This window comes from Condylura cristata, unplaced genomic scaffold (assembly GCF_000260355.1).
Source record: "Condylura cristata isolate star-nosed mole 26May11 unplaced genomic scaffold, ConCri1.0 scaffold00032, whole genome shotgun sequence".
Classification (NCBI taxonomy): domain Eukaryota; kingdom Metazoa; phylum Chordata; class Mammalia; order Eulipotyphla; family Talpidae; genus Condylura; species Condylura cristata.
In genome coordinates this window covers 10,645,161-10,669,162 of record NW_004567133.1, presented here as the reverse complement: position 1 = coordinate 10,669,162, position 24,002 = coordinate 10,645,161, and the positions used below count along the sequence as shown (strand labels likewise).

The window sequence follows — 24,002 nt, the reverse complement described above, 5'->3', positions numbered from 1 at the left end:
TAACCTGCTGCGTCACCAGGGAGGGCCCGGGAGGTGTTTTTGTTTGTTTGTTTGTTTTTTTAAATAACAGTTTATTTTTACATAATTCTGTGCATTTTTCCATCTCAGTTTGTAATTCCCGTGGGCTTCCCATCACCAAATCACCCATGTGCCATCACCATAGTCCAGTGCATTTCCCTCCCCTGGGAAAAGGTTTTTAAGGCAGGAACTCTACTGTGCTATTTGGTGACCAGCCTTTAACCATATCCTTAGACTCCTGGTTGATTAAAAGGCCACACTACCGTTCTGTTCTGTCGTGACCTGGGTTGTATTCCACTGGAGCAAATGAAGTTTGAGATATGTAAATATCATTATAAAGATTAAACAGTACAGTTGGGTTGATGTTCTTAAGTGATCCCCTGACATCCAGCCATGTCTTTGGATTAGCTTAATTGGAACACAGGAGACCAGAACTTAATTAGAACTTAATTGGACTGCTATATTAAATGGAGCTGGCTCAGTAGCTAGCTACATTATAAGCTTCACTGGGAAATTTTTTCCAGTGCATCACTGAATATATTTTGGGGCACTCAGGGTAAAGTCAATAATTTTTATTGTAGGCAATTTTTTGATAAACAGTTAATATTTTTAGCAGTTAAAATGAGCTTGAAAGAGTTTGTTTCAGCCCGGTGCACAGTAAACGTTCTATTTTAGGGAGTTAACTCTTGGAGGGCAGGTCCTGCCAGTGACAGAAAACCTCATTGAAATTAAGCAGAAAAGGGTTTTCGATTGGTCAGTGGGGTGACCCGAGGCTGACCGGTAGATCCTGGCACTGCTCCATCTGGAGCCCGGATGTTGCCTCTAGGTCTTGGTTCCTTCTCTACCTCTGTTTCCTCTGTCTTTGCTCTACCCTCAAGCTCCTGGTGCCGGTCTATGTCCCTTAAGACTCAAGTGAAATAGAGAAAGAAAAAAAATTCTCTCTGATAGAAGTGACTCATGTCAGTCACTGACTTCAGAATCAGTCCTCAGGACTAGGGGACATAGGTGCTCTGGGGCAATGGGAGGAGCCTGGCTCCGTGGAAGAGCATTAGGCCAGAAAAGGTGGGTCTGGGCCCCCCAGAAGGAACTTCTGTTACCAAAAGAAAGCAAAAAGGAGAGTGGGCCGCTGTCTTGGCCAGGATTCATTCCGCTGCAATGAGTGGACTTGCTGGCTCGGGCACTTGCAGCTCTGAGGTAAGAAGGAAAGCTGACAGGAAGAAACAGAACACTACCCGATGGTTTCACTCATAGCAGGAGTTTATAAAGGACCAGAGGAAAAAATAACAATAATAATAATGAACAACTATATACCAGAGTGGAGTGGGGAGTGGGATCAAAAACTGTGTGTGTGTGTGGGGGGGGGTGCCCTGGACTATGGTGATGGCACATGGGTGATTTGGTGATGGGAAGCCCACGGGGATTACAACTGAGATGGAAAAAGACACAAAATGTTGTAAAAATAACCTATTATATTATGAAAAAAAAAAAAAAAAGAAGAAGAAGGCTGAATGAGGGTGAATGAGGGGCTCAGTCATCTCCACCCGGGGACTGGGGTTTTCTTTTGCCTGGTCTCTCAGAAGCGTTCGCTCCCTTCATCCTTAGCCTGGCTTGTCTGGGCAGCAGAAAGGTCTTGCTTCCACCTAGTGCAACAACTGGGAGGGACTGGTCAGGCACCTTCAGAAAAGCAAAGGAAAGCTCCCCCAGAAGCCCCTGCATAGCACCTTTCACAGGGCATCACTCTGAATCGATTATGTGCCCCTTCCTCATTCGGGAGCCCTTGGGTCAGGAGACGTGTGGGCAGGTTGGCTCAGGTCTCAGTGGCAGGTGAGGTTGGCTTAACAGGTGCTGGGCTTCATCCTCCACCCTTCGGGCTGCCACCCAGCTGAGGGGCAGCGGGACACTGAGTAATAACCACAGTGGGGCCAGGCCTCGCTCATTTCTTTCTTTTTTTTATTTTTAAAGATGTATTTATTTATGTGTACATAATACAGAGGGGAGCAGCGGGTTAAAGCACAGCACTAAGAAGCTAAAGCCACTTATGCATGAGTTCGATTCCCACCTGCCCCGGAGGTGACCACATGACGCAGCAGACCTCTCCTGACCCGCCCGCTGCTCCCCTCAGCAGTGTACTTCGTCGATCTGCCTGTTCTGCTCCCCACTCTGTCTCTGGTGAAGCCTCTCACTGCCCCTGAGCCTCTGGCCTGTACCCCAGTTCTGTATGTACAAATAAATAAATCTTTTAAAAAAAAAAGAATTGGGGTACAAGCCAGAGGTGTGGAGGGTGAAAGGATTCACCACAGACAGAGCAGGGATCAGAAAAGGCAGATGGACTGAAATACACTGCTGAGGGGAGTAGTGGGGAGACAGAAGTCTGCTGTGGGCCGGGGATCAAACATGTTGCAGTGGGTATGGACAGCTTCACAGTGCTGAGACTTAACCCCTTGCACCACCAGGAAGGGCCTCACTCATTTCTTTATCTTTATCTTTATCAAGTTCGGCATCTTGCACCTAGTAGGTGCTCAATAAATGATTTACTAAGGTGCACTCAACAGGGCCAGACTGATACAGTGCACCTTAGTTAATCTGGAAAGAGAGCAGGAGTTTTATGCATGAATAAAATGAAGACTGGCGAGAAACCTTATCTCAGCTTTAAATATGGATTAAAGCAGTCTGGATAGAAGTGATAAGACTTCCTGCCTTTTTCTGCCCTATCCTATCAAAGTAAAATTTTCCCTTTAGGCTTTTGATTGCTCATCAAATTCCATGACAGTGAAGAGTATTGTAAACAAGGGTTGGTATCAGGAAACTATTTTTAACCACTGATTTAAGTGCTTTGGTGATCTCACACCATTAAAATATGTTACTGTGAATAATTCATTAAAACAAAACTCTCTTTTCTTTTTGCCCTCCTGGCCCATCAAAGAGGTATTTACTGTTGATGATTTTTAAGATATACCTTTTTTAAAAATTTAAATACTTAATATCATTTCAAAGAGTGCCAGGACCCTAGTCAGAGAGGGAAGAACCCCACTTCCTGTCCTTGACCAATAAGGGAAATTAGAAATACTATCAGCTTTTGTTTGAAAAAAATCTCTAAGGAGTGGAGAAAATAGATTTTCTCAGGAAAGGTGTGGCAGAATTACTTTAGCATTATTCCTTTGATCAAGAACACTTTTGGAAATGACCTTGTGGCTCATTCTGGGCGTCTTGGTCCACATTCTCTGTTATGCGCACATGTTTTGAACTTCTTTCAGAAGAATATCTTTTCCTCTAATGAAATTCTAATGCCATAGAAGAAAAACATCAACCTCTGTTTGAAGTTTGCTGTGATAAGTGTGGTAGCATCTGGTTACAGCCCGAGTGTCTGGGAAGAGTGTTGGTTTTGATCCACCTGGGGTGGCCTGGGGTGGGGTCTCGGGGATCTGGGAGATGGTCGTGCAGAGTATCTGTGGGGGGTGGAGGTGAAGACATTCCTAGAGTCTAGTGCCTGGACTGCAGCCCTTTGTCCCTGCTTCGTCCTTGTCCCCCTTACCCTGGCCACAAATGACTGAAGCAGGGAAATGCGTCACGCCTTGAGGCAGCCACTTGGGACGGCAGGTGGCTAAGAAATGACCTGGTGCAATCACTCCGCCCAGCAGGGACAGTGGGTCCGGAGAGCCCGAGTCACCCAGTCAGATTCTCCCACCTGGGGAGGTGGGAGGTGAGATGACGATGAAGAGAAGGGACAGACTTCTGTGTGGGTAGAAGGGGAACGAGGCCAGAGATAGGAAGACCCAAGAACTGTGAGTTCCCCCACCTTGGGGCAGAGAGAGGAAGAGGAAGAAGCAATTGAGAGAGAGAGAGAGAGCAGCACCACCAGAAAAAGTAGTGGAGAGTTGAGGCAGACGCCAAACCCCAGGAGCTGAGTTCTCCAAGAACCAGAACCGAAAGTGTGCCCTAAGCAGCTGGCAAGCTTGTGCCACTTCCTCCTGGGCCCTGCCCAGCCCACAGGCCGGGGCCCTCCTCCTGCCCTCACACTGGCCATTTCTGTGGAAAAGCGTCTGTGGTCTCCCTGTAAGGGTCGCTTGACCAGGTGACTGCTTGGGTCACAGAATGAATGGACGTGATGTCCTGGAGCCAGGATCAAACCCTGGCTCCCCATGTCATGTCCATCTGCCAGCATCACTAGCGCTGTCCCAGAGAGCTCAGCCTGCTCTGTCACGTCCCGGACGAGGCCAACGCGGGCAGAGCCACGGCTGACTGAAATGTCGATGCTACCTGAGAGAGAAACGGGTGACGACACGAGCGGCTCAGCTTTGGGGAGGGGTAGTTGTAGCAAAATGTACCCTAAACTGACAGAAAACAGACACACACACACCCAGTAACCAAGGTAACGTGAGCATATTTGTATCCTGGCAAGCCCAGAGCCTCAGCCAGCACAGTGCCAGCCGGCCGGCCGGCCACCCTCGTGCCACTGACCTCGCGGCCTGTGCTCTGGGCCTCTGGGGGCAGTGCCAGGCACCACGGGTCCGTGGGTTGTTCCTCTCCTCAGCCTCAGTCCTCCTAGACATGCATCCAGGAATCGTCTGCCTCTGATGTGTAAACTGCAGCACCTACACGTCTGTGCCTCTGTTCTCTTTGAGGCCTGGTCCCCTACCAAATGTTACGAAAAATGTTGCCCGCGTGTGGAAGGACTGAAAGGCCCGAGACGTCACACCCACCCATCAGACCGTGCCCTGCAGTTACTGTTCTCCTTCACTTCCCCACCTATCTCTGCATTCCTTCCGTCTGGTGTTTCTGAGTGGATTGGTGATGTCTTGTTCCTTGACTTAGTCTTTGTCCTTTTAATTCTGGATTCAAAAAAAAAAACTATCTTTGCCCTTGTTGGAGGGTGTTTTAACTGTTGCCTCCGCTCGCCAAATCTTGTGTGTTTTCACGCTCACAGAGCGAACATGAAGTTTGTTTTTATCCATATTACGTAGGCCCGCGGCTCCTGCCCACTTTTGTAATCTTGCTCTTCAATTTTTTTCCTGTTCCTTCCTCTCTTACCTCTTCCCTCCCCACCACTTTTCTTGTCTCTTTCAGCTCCCTTTCAGATAATTTTTGAACTGGACAACAGCTGAACAGTGTCCCTCTGTTCTCTGCGCCTGAGGACGCAGCACATCCACGCTGCTCCAGGACGGAAGGAGAGAGTCTCTCCCACTTTGTATCTTTGCCTCAGAAGTGACTAACTCTGTCTGCTTGACCTTCATACATCAGGCCATTTGGCGATCTGAAAAGTCTATTTAATAAAGTCAAGCTGCATTCCCTTTGGGGAAGGAATCTTTCCCACCAGCCCAGTGCGGTAAATGCCTCGAGGACAAAGCATCTTTTGTGCAGTGAGAGAGCGACAATTGCTGGATTGTTTTAGTTATTATCAGGCTATTCATGCTAGATACATATTTGCATTGTTGTACAAGTTTTTTTTTTTTTTTTTTTGTTTTGTTTTGTTTTTTTTGGTGACATTTTGAATGGACGCTTTCCTGTTGCGGGACTTGACCACTAAGTGGTCAGGTACATTTCATTTTATTTCCTTGGCCAGCAGCAATTCAGGTTTTTTTTTAAATAAAAAGCTATCAGCAGGGCCCTCCCTGGTGGCGCAGATGGTTAAAGTGTGGCACTAAGAAGCTAAAGCCACTTCAGCATGAGTTCGATCCCCACGTGGAGCGGCAGACCTCTCCTGGCCCGCCCGCTGCTCCCCTCAGCAGTGTACTTCGTCGATCTGCCTGTTCTGCTCCCCACTCTATCTCTGGGGAATCCTCTCACCGCCCCTGTACCTCTGGCCTGTACCCCAGTTCTGTATGCACAAATAAATAAGTCTTAAAAAAGAAAAAGGCTATCAGCAATGAGGTAAAGACTGCAAACAATTCCCCCAGCCACTCAGACATCATTTTATTGTAGCTACAATAAAGCTTTCAGGAGAAATATTTCCAGTAACGCCTTCTTTCTTGCTGAGAGTCAATTTCACAACAATCTTTTCAGCTCTGTGTGAGATTATAAAGCCATGTTCACTGCTTCAAAACAAAAGGGTAAAAAGAAATAGGGAATGGAAGAATTATCATGATAAAATATTGTGGGAAGAAGGTGAAGAGAAGTTGTCCAAAATTTGGTTAGCAACCCCTACTCTGAAACATCTATATTCCTGCACATGGATTTTTTTCTTGCTTTGTTGCTTGAGAATTGCATAGTGAATTCATTCATTCATTTACTTACCACTTACCCAAATGCTCCTCTGTGCAAGACATGCAGTGAAGCACTTGGAATATAAAGAAGGAGACTAGAAAGAGAAAGAAGGTAGAGAGAGTGGGAGAGGTGGAGGTGTGGGCTGATAGGTATGTCACAATTCTATCTGAAGTGCCATGACAGGGTTCACAGAGACCTGGGGGAGCCCTGATCCTAAGCTCTTACCAAAGAGAGTGAGAATGGCTAGAAAGTCTTTCCATGAGCACATGGAAGAAGTGGGCATTGGCCAACTGGAGAACAAGGAAAAGTAATGAAAATGCTTTCATTTTAAGCAATAAGTAACTCCACTCAAACTTGTTAAACCCAAAAAGAGACTATATTGAGTTATGTACATGAACACTTTGGGGGATTTTGACCTCCAGTGTAGCTCTGTCCAGAGTCTAGTCCGATGATCTAGTATATGCCACAAGGCATTGGCTGTGGCTGGTCTACACAATATCATCCCCCTTCATCCTTGTCATAGAACCACAGATTTATTCATCTGTATTGGAGCGGCTGTCTTTCAGGAGTGGTTGGGCTTATCTAGTTGTATTTTAATAATCCTGTATCCAAATAAGCTCACATTCTAAAGTACAGTCGTGTGTTGCTTAATAACTGGGATATGTCCTTAGATAATTCATCATTCTGCAGCTGCCATAGAAGGCACTTACCCAAACCTGGGTGACACAGCCTACTCCTGGGCTCCCTGATACAGGCTGTGGGGACCACCCCATCAAATGCGCTCCATCATTGGCGGACGCGTCATTGACTGGTGTCTGACTGTACTGTGGATTAGAACTTCAACCTCTTCACTGGGGGTAGGGGACACATAATTCAACCCATAACACCCTGCCTTTCTCTCTTCCCTGTCTGCTTCTTTTCTGGCACCTGCCATTTGCTGGGCCCAACTAGAGAATAAGGGAGCCTAGTTGACATGAACCAAAAAACCAGCAATCTGGGACACAGAGCACAGTGGAGGGACAGAGAATTTCTGGTAGACTCTGTTTTACCTTCATTCTTGGGTAGGATCTCTTTCCATGATAACCAACATTTGGCTCTGAGCCCCTGTTATTTTAAACAACCTGGGTATAGGTCAGAGGTATGGAGGGTGAGAGGATTCACCAGAGACAGAGTAGGGAGCAGAACAGGTGATCTACAGAAATCCACTGCTGAGGACCAGCGGGGAGACAGGAGAAGTCTGCTGTGCCATGTAGGTCACTCCCTGGCTGGGGATCGAACTCATGCTGGAGTGCCTGTGGATCCGTTCACAGTGGTACCTTTAACCCTTGCACCACCAGAGAGGCTCCCTTGTTATTTTAAAAGAAAAGACAAAGACCTTAAAGCTCTTAGTTTCCATAACTGCAATCTAGAAGTTAACTGGTGGTTTTGGGTTATATGAGACTTTAAATGGAGCTGCCTTGCAAAGTGCACCCTACTGCTGTTCCCGGTGTGTTGTCTCCCCCATTCTCCAGGATGTTCACAGAAACCCACAGGACTTGTCCACCTTTGTCTCCAATTGTGTCTATGGCTGCCCCTCGCTACAGGGAAGACTGACAAACATCTGTTTTCTTATGGTTGTCAGCCAGACTTCTCTAATGAGAAAGAAGTGGTCATCGGTAGACAGCTGGTGAGCTCAGCCGGTCTGGTGATTGGCACCCAGGTGTTCGGCTTCATGTCAGAAGGTGGCACTGTGAATGCAGATACTATTGGTCAGAGGGCTGGAGTGATTGGAGAAGCAATAAGTTAAGAGTAAAGGTCATGTAAGTTAAACCTTTGCAAGACAATTCCAAAAGCATGCAATAAACTCCCTGCCACATGTGCTTTCATTAGTCCCTGCTGTCAGAAAATATGCTTATCCACAAGTGAATGGAAAATGTTTTCAGGTTTTTTTATGTTGCCTGAGTTACTGTTTGTTGATGTGTTTATAACCCTCGTGAAGGACTTGTGCATATTTTATCTAACACAGCAGTTAATTAACCTCTTTTATTTTGTCCTACTTGGACAAGTGGGCAAAGAATATAATTTAATTTCTTTTCTCTCTTTAGAGGAAACGAACTAAATTCATCGCCTGTGATTTTCTGACTGAGTGGTTATACAAGTAAGTTTTTCATGCCTTTAAATATTCAATGGCTTTGAGGATTCAGTAGTTGTAATTTGCAATCAGTAATTGACTTGAATTCTTCTTTATTGTTTTCTTGTCAATCAAACATGGCATCTGTGACCAGTCAAAATCCAAGGAGGATAGGGGAGCTATTCACAGAATTCTTCTCCATTCCCTTTGTGGAGCAGTGGCTGAAGTGTCAGTAAGTACTGACTCAAGGCTTTAAAGAATTTATTCTTGATTTTAAGATTGTATTAATGATAGATTTCTTCTAATTAAGAGAACCAACTCATGCAAGACTCGGGTCAACTCTTAACTGGAATCCTGTCCATGTGGTGATTATTCAAGAAGCACTTTAGAAGTAAAACAGAAAACTTAAAAAAGTTCTTATCCTAAGTAATTCATCTCTCTCTTCTCTTATCTCTTTCTCTCTCTCTCCTTTTCTCTTTCTCCCATAATCATTATGTCTCAGGTAATATAACTCAGTTTTTATAAATGTTAATTTTTATTTATATGCAGCAACTCTACATTTAAAATATTAGGAGAGCCTCACTGGTAGCCAAGGAGTTGGGTCTCAGCACTATCACTGCTAAGACCTGAGTTCGATACCTGCTGCTCCCCCTCTTGCTCAGTGAAATAGCAATAATAACTATGAAGGTGATAACTAACATTCGTTAGGAGCTTATGTCTATTACTTCCTTCAGGATTTAGCACAAGCAAACTAACTTGATCCTGATAACAATATTATCAGCTCCATTTTACCAACAAAGAAATGTATGCATTTTTCTGTAACTTCTTTTTATTTGATTCAAATACATGCTTTTAAGATCTAGCCACATTGACTCCATTTACCCAATTCATGTCTTTCGACGGTTTTATAGTATATTTCATTTCTAGATTTGCTTAATGCTTTCCTTCATATAGGAAATATCTAACACATACTTCTATGTGGCAAACATCATCCTGGGTGTTAGAGATAAAGAAGTGAACAAAGTAGCCAGAAAATTCCTGCCTTCATGAAGCTTATATTCCAGTGGGTGGTGACAGACAATAAGCAAACAAACCATCACTCTAGGGAAAAACAGAGCAGAGGAGGACAGAGAGGTCAGGAGTTTAATTCGATGTAGGCTGGGTAGCAGCGATCTTACTTAGCAGATGACATTTAAGCTCGTCTGCCATTTCAGGTCATATGTAGAAGGTAACTCTGTCTACAGGAAAGTATATATATGTATTTGACTTGCTGCTTTGAGATGCTTTCACATCGGCCCTTTGCAAGAACAGGGCAGGACACCGAGACACTAGAAATCAAGTGAGGTTGTGTAAAGCCCCATGGTAGGGGGAGGGCTTTGAATTAGACCCTGAGCTCTTGAATGTTGCATCTCTTATGTCACTCTGCACTTTTGGAGAATGCCAACTTGAATAGACTCTTGGCTGACTTTGTCAATTTAGAGAACTGAAAATCCCCTACGTATTATCTGTTTGTTTGTTTTACTCTGAGACTATGCAATCATAGTCTGGCTTAGGTTTAGAAGTATTGTTTCTTATGTCGTGTCTAAACCTAAGCCTAACTTTGTCCACTGTGAAAATGGCAAGCCTATAATTTACTGACCAGAGGTGATTAATGTAAGAAAGATCCACATTTCCTTTGCTAAAAAAGTCTTTTTGGTATCATTCTCCAAACTGCCACTTTGTCTTGAAAAATAAACATTTTCTACTGACAATAATCAATGAAAAGAACCTTTAAAATATAAGAACGTCTCTAAATGAAATTCCTCTCAAATCCCTCGTCATTTGTGCGTGCTCTCTCCATTTAGAATAGTTACTAACTTCCTGTGACCAGGCAGCTAATGCACTGGGAGCTGCGAGACGTGACCCTTGCATTGAACTCCGCAGGGCTCGGCACACGAGAGTTCTTGCCTTAACCAGCATTTGTATTCGCTGCTTCCATTCCCTTTCAAAGGGATGCCCAGAAGTGTGCCCAAAATTAAAATGTTATGAATCGAATTGGCTGCAATAAATATCGTTTGCTCACTGGCGATGTGTGACACAGCTCAGAAGTGTGGAGAAAACACAGGTGAATCGAGAGTGGCGTGAGCCCTTGGGTGAGCAAGACGTGTTTACAGCTGGCTGAATTTCGATAGTGAGGGTTGTAAAACAGTTGTTAGCAAATAGCTGAAGGGAATCAGTGAAACGCAGGACCATCTGCGGGCCATCCTCATGGGGCTGGAGCCAGCCCAGTTGGGCAATGGCAAACTGGGTGATGCCCAGATTTGATCTTGAGAGACCAGAGCTCAGGTGTCCTGCAGTGTTGTGTCCAGGGGTATTCTGGAGCGTGAAGCGGCAGAGAGGCAACATCTTAAGGAGAGCAAGGGCCCCAGCTGGGAAACAGCCTCTTACCCAGGAGTGTCATTGTTGACAACCCTGGCTCCATCTTGGTTGTGGGGCAGGCCTGCGCCCTGCAGGGTGCTTAGCCGGAAGCTAGCCTCCCCTCACTGCAGGGACAGCACTGGGAAACTCAAGAGGATGAGAAAGGTCTCAAAATCACCCTAGTTGAGAATCTCTGAGCCAGTCTAGTGTTTTTCTTCCCTGGTTGAACTTTAAAGTCATCTGACTGCCCCCTCCACCCACACCCCCCGACTGACCAGTCAGACCTGTCCATTCAGGGCAGAGGCGCCTGGCTTGTACAGCCGGGGCTGAGTCCTGGTCCAGGGGCAGGAGCGTGACGTCCCGGGGAGGTAACTAGTGTGATAAGTAACAGCAATGGGCCACTACTTGCAACTGCTTATACACATTATCTCATTTCATCTTCTTGACAACAGTAGGGTGTAGGTGCAAAATCTGAGAGCCTAAAGCTGATAAAGTAAAAGGGAAGTCAGTCAGGGAATAGTGTTGTGGGGCAGGGTGAATGGGCATTTGGAGTGGGGTTCAGGTACAGGCTGGAAGAAGACGCATTTGGAAAGAGAGACCCTGTGGAGGTTTTCTAAAGAAACAAATATAAATCACAACTGCTGGTAGCTTTGGACTACGCATCGGTTTTAGGGACCCAAGAACTTTCAGATTTCCACTCCCCCACTTACTGGTCATATGACCTTGAATGTTTTCGTTATCTACTACCGTGGAACAAATTAGCCCACAAGTGAGGGGTTTAAAAGATAAACCCTTACTATCTGTGTCTGAGGGTCAGGAATTCGGAGCAGCTCAGCCTGGTGCTTCTGACTCAGAGACTTTTCTGTGTCACTGTGAAGACTGGCAGGGACTGCAGGCTGCTGGAGCCTGGAGGAGCCCTTTCAGATGACTCGCGGGGTGCTGGCCGTCGCCTGAAGGCCTTTACTCGGGCTGCTTACGTGTCCTCAAGAGTGATGACTGGCCTCTTCCGTGAGGGACTTGAGCCCCTCCACACCCACCACATTCCAAGGCTGAGGGACTAGGCTCTTCCTTCAGTAGGGAAAAGTAGCAAAGCATGTGTGGGCTTACTTTAAAGGACCAGAGCACGCTCTGTAAGCCTCCGTTTCCTCGTTATGAAGTGTGGTGGCCGGAAGATGCAGAGAAATGAGGCCCCTGCGGTGGGATCAGGGACAGGGACAGGCCACGGCCAAGTGCCACTTCCCAAGTGGTAAGCAGTGGCTGCTATGGACCTAGCAGGTTCCCTGTATGGAGACCCTTCATTCAACCACATCTTTTCAGTCTCTGCTGTTGTAAGGTGACCTAGTCGCAGGTTCAAGAACGATGAAATGGAAATCTTTGGGCTCCATTATTCTGCCTATTACAAAGCATAATGGAGACATATGGGGAAATAGGAGGGGTCCCTCTCCCCATGGATCACATGTATTTTACTGAGCACCCCATACATTTTTAAATGGCTTTAGGGCCATTTCAGTGAACACAGTGAAAGCAGACAGGAAAGTAAGAATAATAAGGTTCAAATCACCTACATGCCCGCCTCTCAGAGACAGCCATTGTGGACATAATCAGTGACCTTGTTTTCAGGGACTCTGTGTTTATAGACATAGATTGCCATAAGATGCATATTTATTGCTCTGAGACCAGAGTAAAAAGTGAGAGGAAAGTGAAGGGAGAAAGGAGAAAAGTCGAGAAGGTTCTTGGTGGGGGCTGCGGGTCTGGTGCTGCGTGGGTGTGAAGGCATGTGCAAGGGAGGCCAGGCAGGTTCTGGGGGCGTGTGGGGGAGCGGAGGGGGCAGCAGCAGCTGCTTTGCTGAAACCCACAGGGAATCGACTCGGCATGAACAGGGACGCCCCAGCTGATGGCCTGTGTTTGTGGTGCATATAAACAGCCTACTTCTGTGATTATCTCCCAGCAGCCCTGTAGAAGGAAGGAGGAGGGAACAGATGGCTGGGTGAAGCCAGGGCCCAAGATTGGCAGAGCTGATAGAGTGAGCTGTCTGCACCCCGCCCTGGGACCCAAAGCAAGTGAAAGCGTTGTGGGCCACTCTCAGCATAATACGTTTCATTTTCCTCATAAATGCCCATTTTTTCTGAGTCATGTTAAAACAGCGGCCCATCTTCTGGAAGAGAAGGAGCTCTGCATTGTGTGTTCGCGTTGGAAGTAGGAAACATACCCAGTTTTGGAAATTCTCGGGAAAGAATGGTGGGGTCCCTCTTCGCTGCTGGATAATGTGGGTCTTAAAATTTCTAATATGTAGATCTTATTTGGGTCCTGATTCAAAGAAACAAGCGAAAGAGAAAAATCCAGAGGCAGTGGAAATTTATTTATTGGGTGGATTTCCTTACTACGGGCTGTGGGACTAGACACAAGCGGGCCCCCGGCCCCAGGGGCAGACAGCTATCATGTGTGGGTGGCTGACAGCGAATGCATGTCCTTAAGTCACGCTAACTCAGTGTTGTGCTCATGGGGGAGAGAGGTACAGAAAGTAGGCAGAGAGAGAAGAGCGAGCGATACTTGTGTGTATGTGTATATTTTTATTTTGATGAAGCAGTTCTACTCAGGAGGTAAAGCATCAAACAGGACACAAGTCTCAGCTCTTTCATTTGCTCTCTGCTTTCTGTGCTTCACATAACTGGCGCAATTCATAAAGCAACTACTTCCTTCTCTCTGTCTGTGTCCCTACCAAACATTTATGTAGTATTTACTCAGATACTAGTCTGAACAGGTGATAGTGCCTAGTGTAACTCATACAACAACCAACAAAGTAGGAAAGACCATCAACCCCATTTTGTCAGGCTCGGGGGCGGAGTGCAGTCACATGCAATAGCAAGACCCCCAGTGATGGCTTAGTTCTTGCTCATACTGTGAGAGAAGCAGCCTGGACAGCTATTTAGAAGGTGAGCTCTTTGAGGACTGGAACAAAGGAAGAAAAGGATGTTGGAGACACCCTTGTCCTTGACCTGAATCTCAGCCTAGAAGGTTCTTAACCTGCTCACCTCCTAGAGCACAGCCCCAAAGCAACTGTAAGGGAGACCGGGATACTCCCAGAAGGGAACACATGGATACTCCTTGAGCGTTAGCTGTCCCAGAGACAGCTGTATTCCAGAGAAGGCACTGAGGCCCAGAAACATGCAGTTAATTGCCCGGATTATTATATAGCGGCATGATTTAAACCCCGGCAGCTGGCTCTGGAGTTCATACTTAGAGAACATGGTTAGTGACGCTCGCTGCCCAGGCCTTGGTGCTCCAAGGAGTCAGTCCGAGGCCTGGGAGAGGCCAGGCTGTGTGAGATTGGCCAGAAGGCGTGATGGCTTTATGTGGACAACCTAAGGTACATTAGGGGGAAATTTTGACTGAGTGTGATTCTCCTGGTTTGTCCTGATTTTAGAGGTCCCTCCGACTAGGAGGTTGTTCTGGGATTTGTTGCCTCAGACTTCCTACCCACCACCTGGGGAGCCATCTGGATGTACGCTCAGGCCCTATTTAAAGGCTGTTGGTAAGACCAAGCCCGGCTGCCCCAAGCGCGATATCTTAGATTGTGGGGTCACAGCTGGTAGGTGGATCATTTGTCACGGCGGCTGCCGATCGTAGCATATACATGATGGGCCCTTCCCCGCGGGTCCCCTGATTTAGCATACTCCTCAATCACTCCTCAGTTACCCATCTCTTTTTCTTGTTTACTTATTTTTAAAATAACTGCGTTTTTATGTAACTAAAACGTTGGCAACCCTTATAAAATTCTTAGCTTTATGAAAATGAATAAGATTTGTTCTATATAAAATGTACTTATTTGCTAAGTAAACCATACCACGAAGAAGTGTTGAAATGAAGGATCGTCATCAAACTAACTAGAGACACTGAAAAAGCCCTTCAGAGGGACTGTCACTCCAAATGGCAGGGAAATGGATGACTTATTTTCTCCTCTGCTTTATATAGCTTTTGCCTTTCTTGAAGATCTGCTTAAGAATTAAAAATAATGGCCAGGCTAATGGATATTTATTCTACTTTATATTCTGGTTTTTCGCTTTCTGTGGTGGACCCTGACAGCTTCCAGCCCTGCATGGATTCCCCATTCTGGGACTCCCTGTGGTCCTGAGAGACTCACCCCTCTCCAGTCCTCAGTCCACGGAGACTGTGAGCTGACCACCTCTGGTTCCAGTGGGTCCAGTGTGGCTTGCCTGGGTCCAGCCAATCAGAGCAGTGCATCTCTTTGCCCATCCTGGTTGCTACCCAAAGGGGTCCAGTCGGAAATAACCCCAGTTCTTTGCAAGAAGCAACCAGGTGTTTTCCCCCTCTTCGTCTAGACATGGAACTTTAAGGTTATCAACTGAGGGCAGCCATCAAAACATATTGTACAAAAAAAAATCCATGAAAATATCACATTGGTGAAAAGTATGTTGCTAAATGGATTGACAATACTTTTTTTTACTTTAGCCCATTTAAGTTTCTGATACTCACAAATGAAAGAGCCCCACTGGATGTGTTCACCTCCACAGGATTGCCAGGATTGCTCCAAACACCCCACGGAATTCTGTATTAGTCAGCTCCCTCTAGGTTCTGCTGTAGTAACGAGCAGCCCGCAAATCTTAGTGCCTCTGTTAGACAGAGGTTCAGTCCTTTTATCTATTCTGTGTTAAATCTTAGCTGCAGGTAAGCAAGCCTGGCCTGTGCTCCGTTTCTTCACTTGAACCCAGGACGTAGGAGCACCCATGTCCCTCAGTCTTATAGCAGGAGAGCAGTGGACGACCCATGCAATGGCAAACCCCACTTCCCCCGCGTTTCATGGCCCCGTGGCTAAGCTCAGTATCAGTGCAATGAGGAAGTTGACAGGGAGAAACCTCAAAGCATCTGGTGAAGGATAGAAACCCACAGTTCTCTCCTAAGGGAAGGAGTAACAAGTAGGAACAATAGGACTCTCTACTGCCTGTTCTAATCAGAGCTCGGTGAGGGTGGATTTCAGTGGATTAAGTCATGTCTCCTGCCGGCTTTACTCCTCGTTATGAATTCAGCACCCATCTTTTTTTGTGGTAGATAGTTCTGACTTCATTAGCTAGCCAGAAGTAAGGTAATTACTTGCTATCATAGTAATAACAGGAAAAGTTACGTTTTTTATTTAAGCAGAAAGAATTGCCCTGAGAATTGGTTAGATTCATTTGCAAAATAAATAAATAAATAAATAAATAAATAAATAAATCACTAAATAAGCTCAAGCGGCAAAAGGACCCCCTCTGCCTATCTGGTCCCATGTCCCGGGGGAACGGCTCGTGAAAGCCAGCTTTGAAGCCGAGACCTTCAATGAAACAGAGATTGTGTTTTAGAAGAGAAAAGAAAAGGTTGCTTTGGGTGAAATGTCTTTTCAGCTAAGTTCTACCCTGGCACAAAACAGAAAAGAAAATCTACGATACTCTCATGTTGGTGAAAAGTATCTTATAACCAAAAATTGAGGTGAAAACAAAAGTGCCATTTGAGGACACACACCAGCCGCCTTGGGCTGTCGGTTCTGTGGACAGCGAGTGCTGGGATGGACCATGGCCACCCAGCCCCGCAGAGGGCACAGGAAAAGGCCAACACCGCGCGGTAAAGATCCTGATGAGAAGGTGACACGGCAAAGCGTTTGCAGGTGAAAGGAGAAACATCTTTTAAATGTATTTTGTCTTATGAGAGGGCAGAGCCCTGGGTCAGCCATTTCAGAGGCCTCGGGAGGAGAAATCACCTTTGCTCTTTATTCTAGCATTCATGGCTAGACCAGGGCCGGAAGGAGACTGTTTCCTGGCCTGGAGACTTCTGGCTATGGAGGTCTCAAAGCACACCCTCTCGGCCCTCCCTGGTGGCGCAGTGGGTTAAAGTACAGCCCTGAGAAGCTAAAGCCACTTCTGCATGAGTTCGATCCCCGCCTGCCCTGGAGGAGATCCACATGGTGCGGCAGACCTCTCCTGACCCGCCTGCTGCTCTCCTCAGCAGTATATTTCGTCGATCTGCCTTTTCTGCTTGCTTCCCGCTCTGTCTCTGGTGAAGCCTCTCACACTCTGCATCTCTGGCCTGTACCCAGTTCTGTGCGAATAAATTTAAAAAAAGAAGAAAAAAAAAAAGCACGCCCTCTCCCTGGAGTCTGGCAGATGTATGGCTGTGTTTGCGAGGCGCACAGTCCTGCTCTCCCAACTGACTGGGTGGCCTGGTGGCCTGGCAGATGAATCTGGGCTCCCATCTCAGGGGTGGCTTGGCACTTGCCATCTTCATTGTCAGTGGCTGCTAAATAGGTGGCCGTGAAATCGATGGCTTAGAACGGCACAAACGCATCCTCTTAGCATCATGGACTCCAAAATCATTTCTTGGAGTTTGAACCGAAGAGCTGGCATTGTGGTTCTTTCCAGAGGCTGGAAGGGCGCCAACTTGGATGGCAGCTTGGAGGCTGGTGAACAGGTGACCTGAGCAGGAGGGGATGGCAGCTCAGAGTGGGGATGTTCAGAGGAGGCTGCCCAGGATGTTATTTCAAGGGTGAAGCAAGAGGACTGGCAGTGGGCTGGATGTGGAGGGAGGGAGAAGTCAAGGACGACTCAAAGATTTCAGGCCTGAGCAGCTGGCTGAATTCGGTGCCACCCAGGGCCTGGAGCAGGAAGAGCTTTCTCTTGAAAATGTAACAGGTTTTGTGAAGAATCACAGCTTACTGGGAATAAAATATTTTTTCTTTTGCCCCCAGTAACTGTCCCACCATGCCACATTGCACCTGGGAAAGCCCTTTCGCAGCTTTTTGGCCAAACTCTGCAGCTTCCTGGTCTCCCTCTCTGTTTCAGGTGGTCTCATTTCACTGTTTGGATTTATCTCGTTTATTTTTAAAACTTTAATTTTCAGTCTCATGCCGATGTAAAATTTATATACTTCCCTTCCCCCAGCTGCAGCTACAGTGGTCTGTGAATCAGGGGGCCCCTCAGTTTTGGGGGGTTACTCCTTTGTCTTTCCACTAGCGTCTACTGGAACTGAGCCTCTCTCTTAGTTATGAATGTGGTGGCAGACCTCTGCAGTCCCTTGGCTTCGTCACTGATTGCAGTCAGCTGCTTTCACAGCCCGTGACAGTCGTTGAGGTGCTTTCGAAATATCATTTACACCTGTCACCCCTTTCCAGTTCCAGTGGTTGATTGACTTGCCATTAGCGCTGGTTACTTACTGCATACTTTAGAAGCTGATATTTCATTATATCGTCAACTTTTGAAAATATATCGGTAACTGTATTTCAGTATAATTGCTTTGCTTTGAAAGCTCTTATAGTTACTTTTACATTTTTTTTTTTGCATAGAACTGGGGTACAGGCCAGAGATGTGGGGGTGGTGGTGAGAGGATGCACCAGAGCGGGACGCAGAACAGGAGGATCGGCTGAAACCCACTGCTGAGGGGAGCAGCGGGAGAGACAGGAGAGGTCTGCTGCACCATGTGGGTCAGCTCCCTGGCGGGGGATGGAACTCAGGTCTTTGCAGCCATAGCACTAAGACTTAACCCCTTGGCTACCAGGGAGGCCCACTTTTATGTTTTTAAGAACATTCTGAGGAATCTACTCCGAAGTACAAAGGGGCCTAGAGGAACAAAGAGATTTTATTTTTTTTAACGAGTTGATTTTCTTACACCCATGCTAATTTGGGTAGTATTTGCTTTCTCCCCTCAGGTGAGGTTCCCATGGTCTTCCACCTCTGTAGCACCTGTGGTGCATCGCCACGGCCCCTTGCACTCTTCCCTCCCCTGTTCTGACCACTGGCTCCCTGCTTCTCCCTGCTGTGGGCCTCCCTGCTGTGGCCAGCCTCCCTGCAAGAGGCTTGGGAGGGGTGGAGAGATATCTGTTCTTCCCATCACCCTCTGCTCCAGCCTGGGTTCCCCCTTGGAGCAGGAAGAAGGTGACTGGGGTGGGGGGTGGGGGGAGGCGGCTCATCTAAGGTGACCCTTATGTCACACTGCAGAAAGGTGCAATCAGTTACAAGGGGCTAAACAACAGCAGAACTCAGACATATTTCTCTAAATACATCGAGTATCACGACTGTGAGTTTTAAGCTGATTATACCTGAAGCCCAGAGTGAGTGCGTGGTCTAATGCCATTGTTCAGCGAGTGCCGTTAACTGTGCCCATCTGCAGCTTCCAGTGTTGGGTAGATTAAACGGGCTGGGAGTTTGTGTTTAACCGAGAGAATGATTCAGCCTGGTGCCGGATAATAACTGCTTGTCGGTCTCCCAGGCTGGAGTGTGTGAGGGGGCGAAAGTCAGATCCTGGGGAGTGACCTTGATTTCTAATGCGCTCGCAAGCCACAGGGCTGTGCTCACTGGGTCTTAGCGCTGTTCCTAACCTCATAGAAGTCTGGGAGTGGAAGAACCCTGGAGAGTGTCCTGTGGGCTAGTCACCAGTGTCTGGAGGTGCCATTGCAGTTACACGCTGTTGCAGTGCTTCCTTACTGAAGACTGTGCTATCTCCAACCCGCAATACTCGGGAAGACAGTTAAGGCTGAAGGAGGGACTGAGTGATTCATTTGCTGAATGTGTTGGGTGGTGCCCGCCACTGAAAGCCTTTCTGAGTGACGGTTACTTGGGACTTGAGTCATTTTATGAACGGCTTTGCTTGCGGGCCGCGCGCCTTCATTCCAAGAAAACAGCTCCATTTCTTACCTATTGAAAAGTGGACAGGGTTCGTTTTCCAAGATCACCTTTTTCACCGAACGTAAGCTTTGCTCCTTTCTCATTCTGTCCTTCCACTTTGGATGACATTTCCCTTGTGTTAGGCCTGGGTGGGGAAATCTGTAAGGACTAACTTCTCAGTTTCTCCTTAGGTGTTTTTTAACGACCCTGTGTCTTTTAGACCCTGAAGTTTTTTTTAACTCAGCATCTACAAGTGAGGAGGAATTGTGTGTGTGTGTGTGTGTGTGTGTGTGTGTGTGTGTTTATACACGCACACGCCCAACCAGGGAAATGTAGTTTCTTCCCAGACCCTAGCATGGATTCTTGAGATTCAAGTATGTTTAAGTCACATTTGAGAGAAAGGAAGGACATGACTCATGAGCATGACCAATAGAACTGGAGGTGTCCCCAGTGACCCTGTGCCTGGCTGGAGCACACAAGCCCCTGCGGCCGGGATCGCCCTGTGGACGCCCTGCGAGAGCCGCCCGCTGCCTGCCCCGCGGGGGTTCCCCTCCTGTCCCTCTCCAGCTCTTTCATGATGAGCAGCCGCCAGTTGTGCTGATTCCGAGAGAGGAAAGGCCAGGTGCTGCTACTCCCTCGGTGCCGCTGCTGAGGGGATTGATCGCTGCTCTGCGGAAGACTAAGTCCTTTACATCCGGCCCGCTATGCCCTGGCAGTCTCATACTTACTCTTGACTTGGGAACAAACTGCACCCTGTTACACAGCCACGAAAGCAGGGTTGGCCTCCCCGCCAAAGGTGGCCTCCCACTGCTGCGTAAAGGCCTCAGTCCCATGTGTCTTTGCACGATGCTGTTGCCCTGCAGAGCAGGCCTGGCTGGCCCGCTGGGGAAGCCTTTTGTTGGGCTGACCCTGCCTGGTGTCCCCCCAGACTGGCGGGTCTCCTCTGCAAGTGCTCTTCCAGCTCAGGAATACTGTTACCCTGGGGATTTCATGACATTGGTCAAGAGAAACAGAAGTAGGAAAATTGCCCTTGAGCAGAAAGGCGCCATCCACGCTGTCAGATACAAGTGACAGACTCCACTTCATCCTGCTGTCCTGACATCAGATTTCCCGTGGCGTGTCAGACAAATGAGTACCTGCCAAGTCACCGCCGTGAAGATTAGCCAGGAGGGCATTTTCCATGATTACAGCTTGCCCCCTCATTTCTTTCTTCTGGGCGATGACTGTGTTTTCCTCGATCAACACTGGCAGCTGCGAGACCTGGAGTTCTTTCTTAGTGAATGGTCAGCTGCCCTCCTCTTCTCCCTGGCCAGGCCCTGTGTTTCCTGGGCAGTTGCATTCTCAGCAGGAAATGCCCCGTGACCTTGAACAGCCCAACAACACTTTCTCCCTCTCTGCCTCAGTTTCCTCTCTCTAGAAGGTTAACAATAGCTTATTGTTAATGGCGTGAGGATTTAGTGAAATAAATGTGTGCGTGCAGCCAGGCACTGTGGCGCTGTCCACCAGCGTCGATTGCCTGCGTGTGCCGCCTGCGTGCCAGGCGCGTCCCAAGTCTGGGATGTGGAGAAGAGCCCTCGTGGCACTTCGGTCCAGGAGAGGATGTAGGCGTTGGTTGGATAGTCACCCAATTTTTTATGCGGCCTAGCACTAGGAAGAAAAATCACATAGACCTTCACTAGCCCTGACTGATCAGAGGACATCGTTCCACAACATCTGATTGGAGATAAGAAGAAAGAATAAGCCGTAACCAAGAGAAAGAGAGATCACCCTCCCCCACCCCCCACCCTCACTCTAAGGTACCTTTGAGTAAATTCTAAGAAGGTGCCCCCACCCTAAGGGTGATGTGGCCCCCCCAGGAGCCTAGCTTAGAGAGCAGGCCGGGGCTGGGTCTCAGCCTCCTCTGGTCTGTATGCCTGTGTCCTTGAGCCGAGATCAACCCTTTTAGCTATGTGCAGTCCCCCTGGCTGGAGGTAGAAGGTACTAGAAGCAGAGGCCCGTTTCCATCAGTAATGACACTGAGGAGGTTAAAGGGCTGACAAGGTGTATGATAAACACTTCAGATAGTCAGTTCCAGCATACCAAGTTTTCCAGAGAAATTCCAAAGCCTCTATAAGCTATGGGTTTTGAACTAGTGAAGGAGAATTACTTTAAGGATGTGATTTGTTTTTTCCTCTAAAGATTTGTTTGTTTATGCTTTTGGAACTGGGGTGCAGGCCAGAGGCACAGGGGGTGAGAGAATTCACCAGAGACAGAGAGGGGAGCAGAACAGGAGGACTGGCTGAAACACACTGCTGAGGGGAGCAGCGGGTGGGTCAGAAGTCTGCCAAGCCATGTGGGTCGCCTCCGGGGATTGAACTCGTGCTGAAGGGGCTTCAGCCAGTTTTATGGTAGCGCTGCATTTTAACCCACTGCACCACCAGGGAGGGCCCAGGGATGTGATTTGTTGGTGTCACACAACTGAGGTAGATAGGCGGATTGTGGATCAAGAGCAATGTCTCAGTGTGGAGAACAAGGAGCCCCGGGTACCTCTAATGGCAAAACTCCAGGACAGAACAGAAAACCAGATACGAGGCTAGAAGTAAGAAAGAAAACAGAATCAAGACCCAAAAAATAGCTACCACATCGTGCAAATCAAAATAGAAACAGAACACTCTGGAAAGGTTTCTAACAATGCTATCATTTTGAGAGTGTTGTTATCTTGCCAAGAGATAAATGGAGGATCTCGGTGACTGGACCTCTTAGGAAGGACCCGCCCACCCTGAGACCCAGAATTAGGGACAAGGGGATACTCCCTCCCTGAAAATAATCTTGATAACCTCAAGGTTTCTCCCTGGCTTGAATTACTTTGATTCTGCAGTGATGCAAAAGAATATTCGTTCATTCAAACAAATACACCATGTTTTTGGTGGTGGTGATTTAAGTTAAAGGCTGTTGGGAAAATAAAGCTCCCAGATCCTGGAGAACCCTGTGTTCATGCCAGTTAGTGCTGCAGCCTGTGCCATGCTGGGCATCTACAGTGCTTGCCCCATTGAGCTGTGGTGCCAGCATGGCATGGTGGGGAAGCATAGGCTTTGGGATTGGGTGCGGGTTCAAGTCCTGATGCGACCACCGGCAAGCTGTGTGACCTGGGCAGGTGAATCAACCTCTCTGTGCAGTGGGAGTTGCTGTGAATTCAACTGATGACTGTCCAAGGCAGACTCTAGCCAGGGCGCTTGGGAATCTTGGGAGTCCTTCATTTGCAAACTCATTTCTGGGGCTCCTGCCCTGGGAGCAGCCTCTAGAGGACGCACTTCCTTTCTGAGGTTTGACTCTGTACTTTTTCTAGAAAGTCTTGACTCTTGCTTTTCACAGGTAGCTGTGCTTTAGGGAGGCCTAGGAAGCCAGCCCAGTCACAGAAGATCTTGTCAGCAGGTAATATCTTTATAAAACTTGCCTGGGAAGTCACAAAGAGAAAAGAGATTTAGCCATGATCTGTTAGCGTGGTATCGATGGTGAGGGATTCTGTCAGAATCGGAAAAATCCTCCAAGAGCAGACACTGCCGACTGACCCAACGTTGACTTGAGATGTAGCGGCAGAATTGAACTTAAAAATATGCTTGAATTCAGACCACATGAAACTAGAATGCACACTGGTCAGAGATAAATGCCAATATTTCGCTCGCAGGAATGAGACAGAGTTGAATAGCATTTCCCTTCAATAGCAAGTTGGATAAAGGACCCTTTATTAAGTCACAGCATCATGCCCTCTGGACGGTCCCTTCTGCTCTGTTTCCTGCTTTATTGTCCACACAGCTTTATGTCAATAACATGCTGCGCTGACAGGAGTGACAGTGTGATCGGCTTGAGCCCCAGAGGAGAGCAGGCTCACAGCGATTTATGTGATTAAAGATTAAAACCCACCTCAGATACCAAAAAAAAAAGGTGCTAACTCAACCATAAACGTTTTTATCAAAAATGACATCGTGGCTTACTAGGATGAGAATGGATGAGGCTCTTAATCACTGAGGTCATTGTGTTGGCAAAAGCGGAAGGGCAGATTCTCACGAGCTCATGGCCATCTCGTCTCCTTTCAGCCCACGACTGCCAATCCCGCTGTCTCTCCTGCTGACGGAAGAAGCCGCTGCGGTTACCATCCAGTCCTTCTGGAGAGCCTATCTGGTACGAGTCTTGTTCAGTGATGGCGTTGAGCTTGATGGGGAGGACCCCTCGGGGAACCCTCAGATGAATCTGAAACAGGGCATATTCCAGTTAAACATGTAGGATTCTCCATAAAAAGGTCTCAAAGCGGGGTTTGGAATTTTTAACAAGATGTATCATGCAGTAATATTTAAAAGTGCCCTCTGACCTTTTAAAGGTTAGGAAAAAGATAACAAAGAACAGGTGGTACAAATATAAATAATAAGATGTAGATTAACTACACTAAATACGCTAGCTAAAAGCTCCAATTCAAAGACAGAGATTACTAGTTTGAATAAAAAACCCAAGTACGTATTGGTGTTAAGAAAACCACTTTAACTCAGTGATGGGAAACCCACGGGGATTACACTTGAGATGAAAAAAAAAAATGTACAAAATGATGTAAAAACAAACTGTTATATTATTAAAAAAAAAAAAGAAAACCACTTTATATA

At 47.2% G+C, this 24,002-nt stretch overlaps 1 protein-coding gene across 1 annotated transcript in view; it reads left to right on the top strand.

Annotated features, from left to right (window-relative positions):
* The window catches only part of IQCK (IQ motif containing K), a 72,698-nt gene that overhangs the window by 21,537 nt on the left and 27,159 nt on the right, over positions 1 to 24,002 (top strand). Inside the window, exons 4-7 of the mRNA XM_012731651.1 lie at positions 7,803 to 7,948; positions 8,304 to 8,356; positions 8,484 to 8,561; positions 23,445 to 23,529. Coding sequence (XP_012587105.1) covers positions 7,803 to 7,948; positions 8,304 to 8,356; positions 8,484 to 8,561; positions 23,445 to 23,529 — 362 coding nt within the window. The remainder of the gene's footprint in view (positions 1 to 7,802; positions 7,949 to 8,303; positions 8,357 to 8,483; positions 8,562 to 23,444; positions 23,530 to 24,002) is intronic.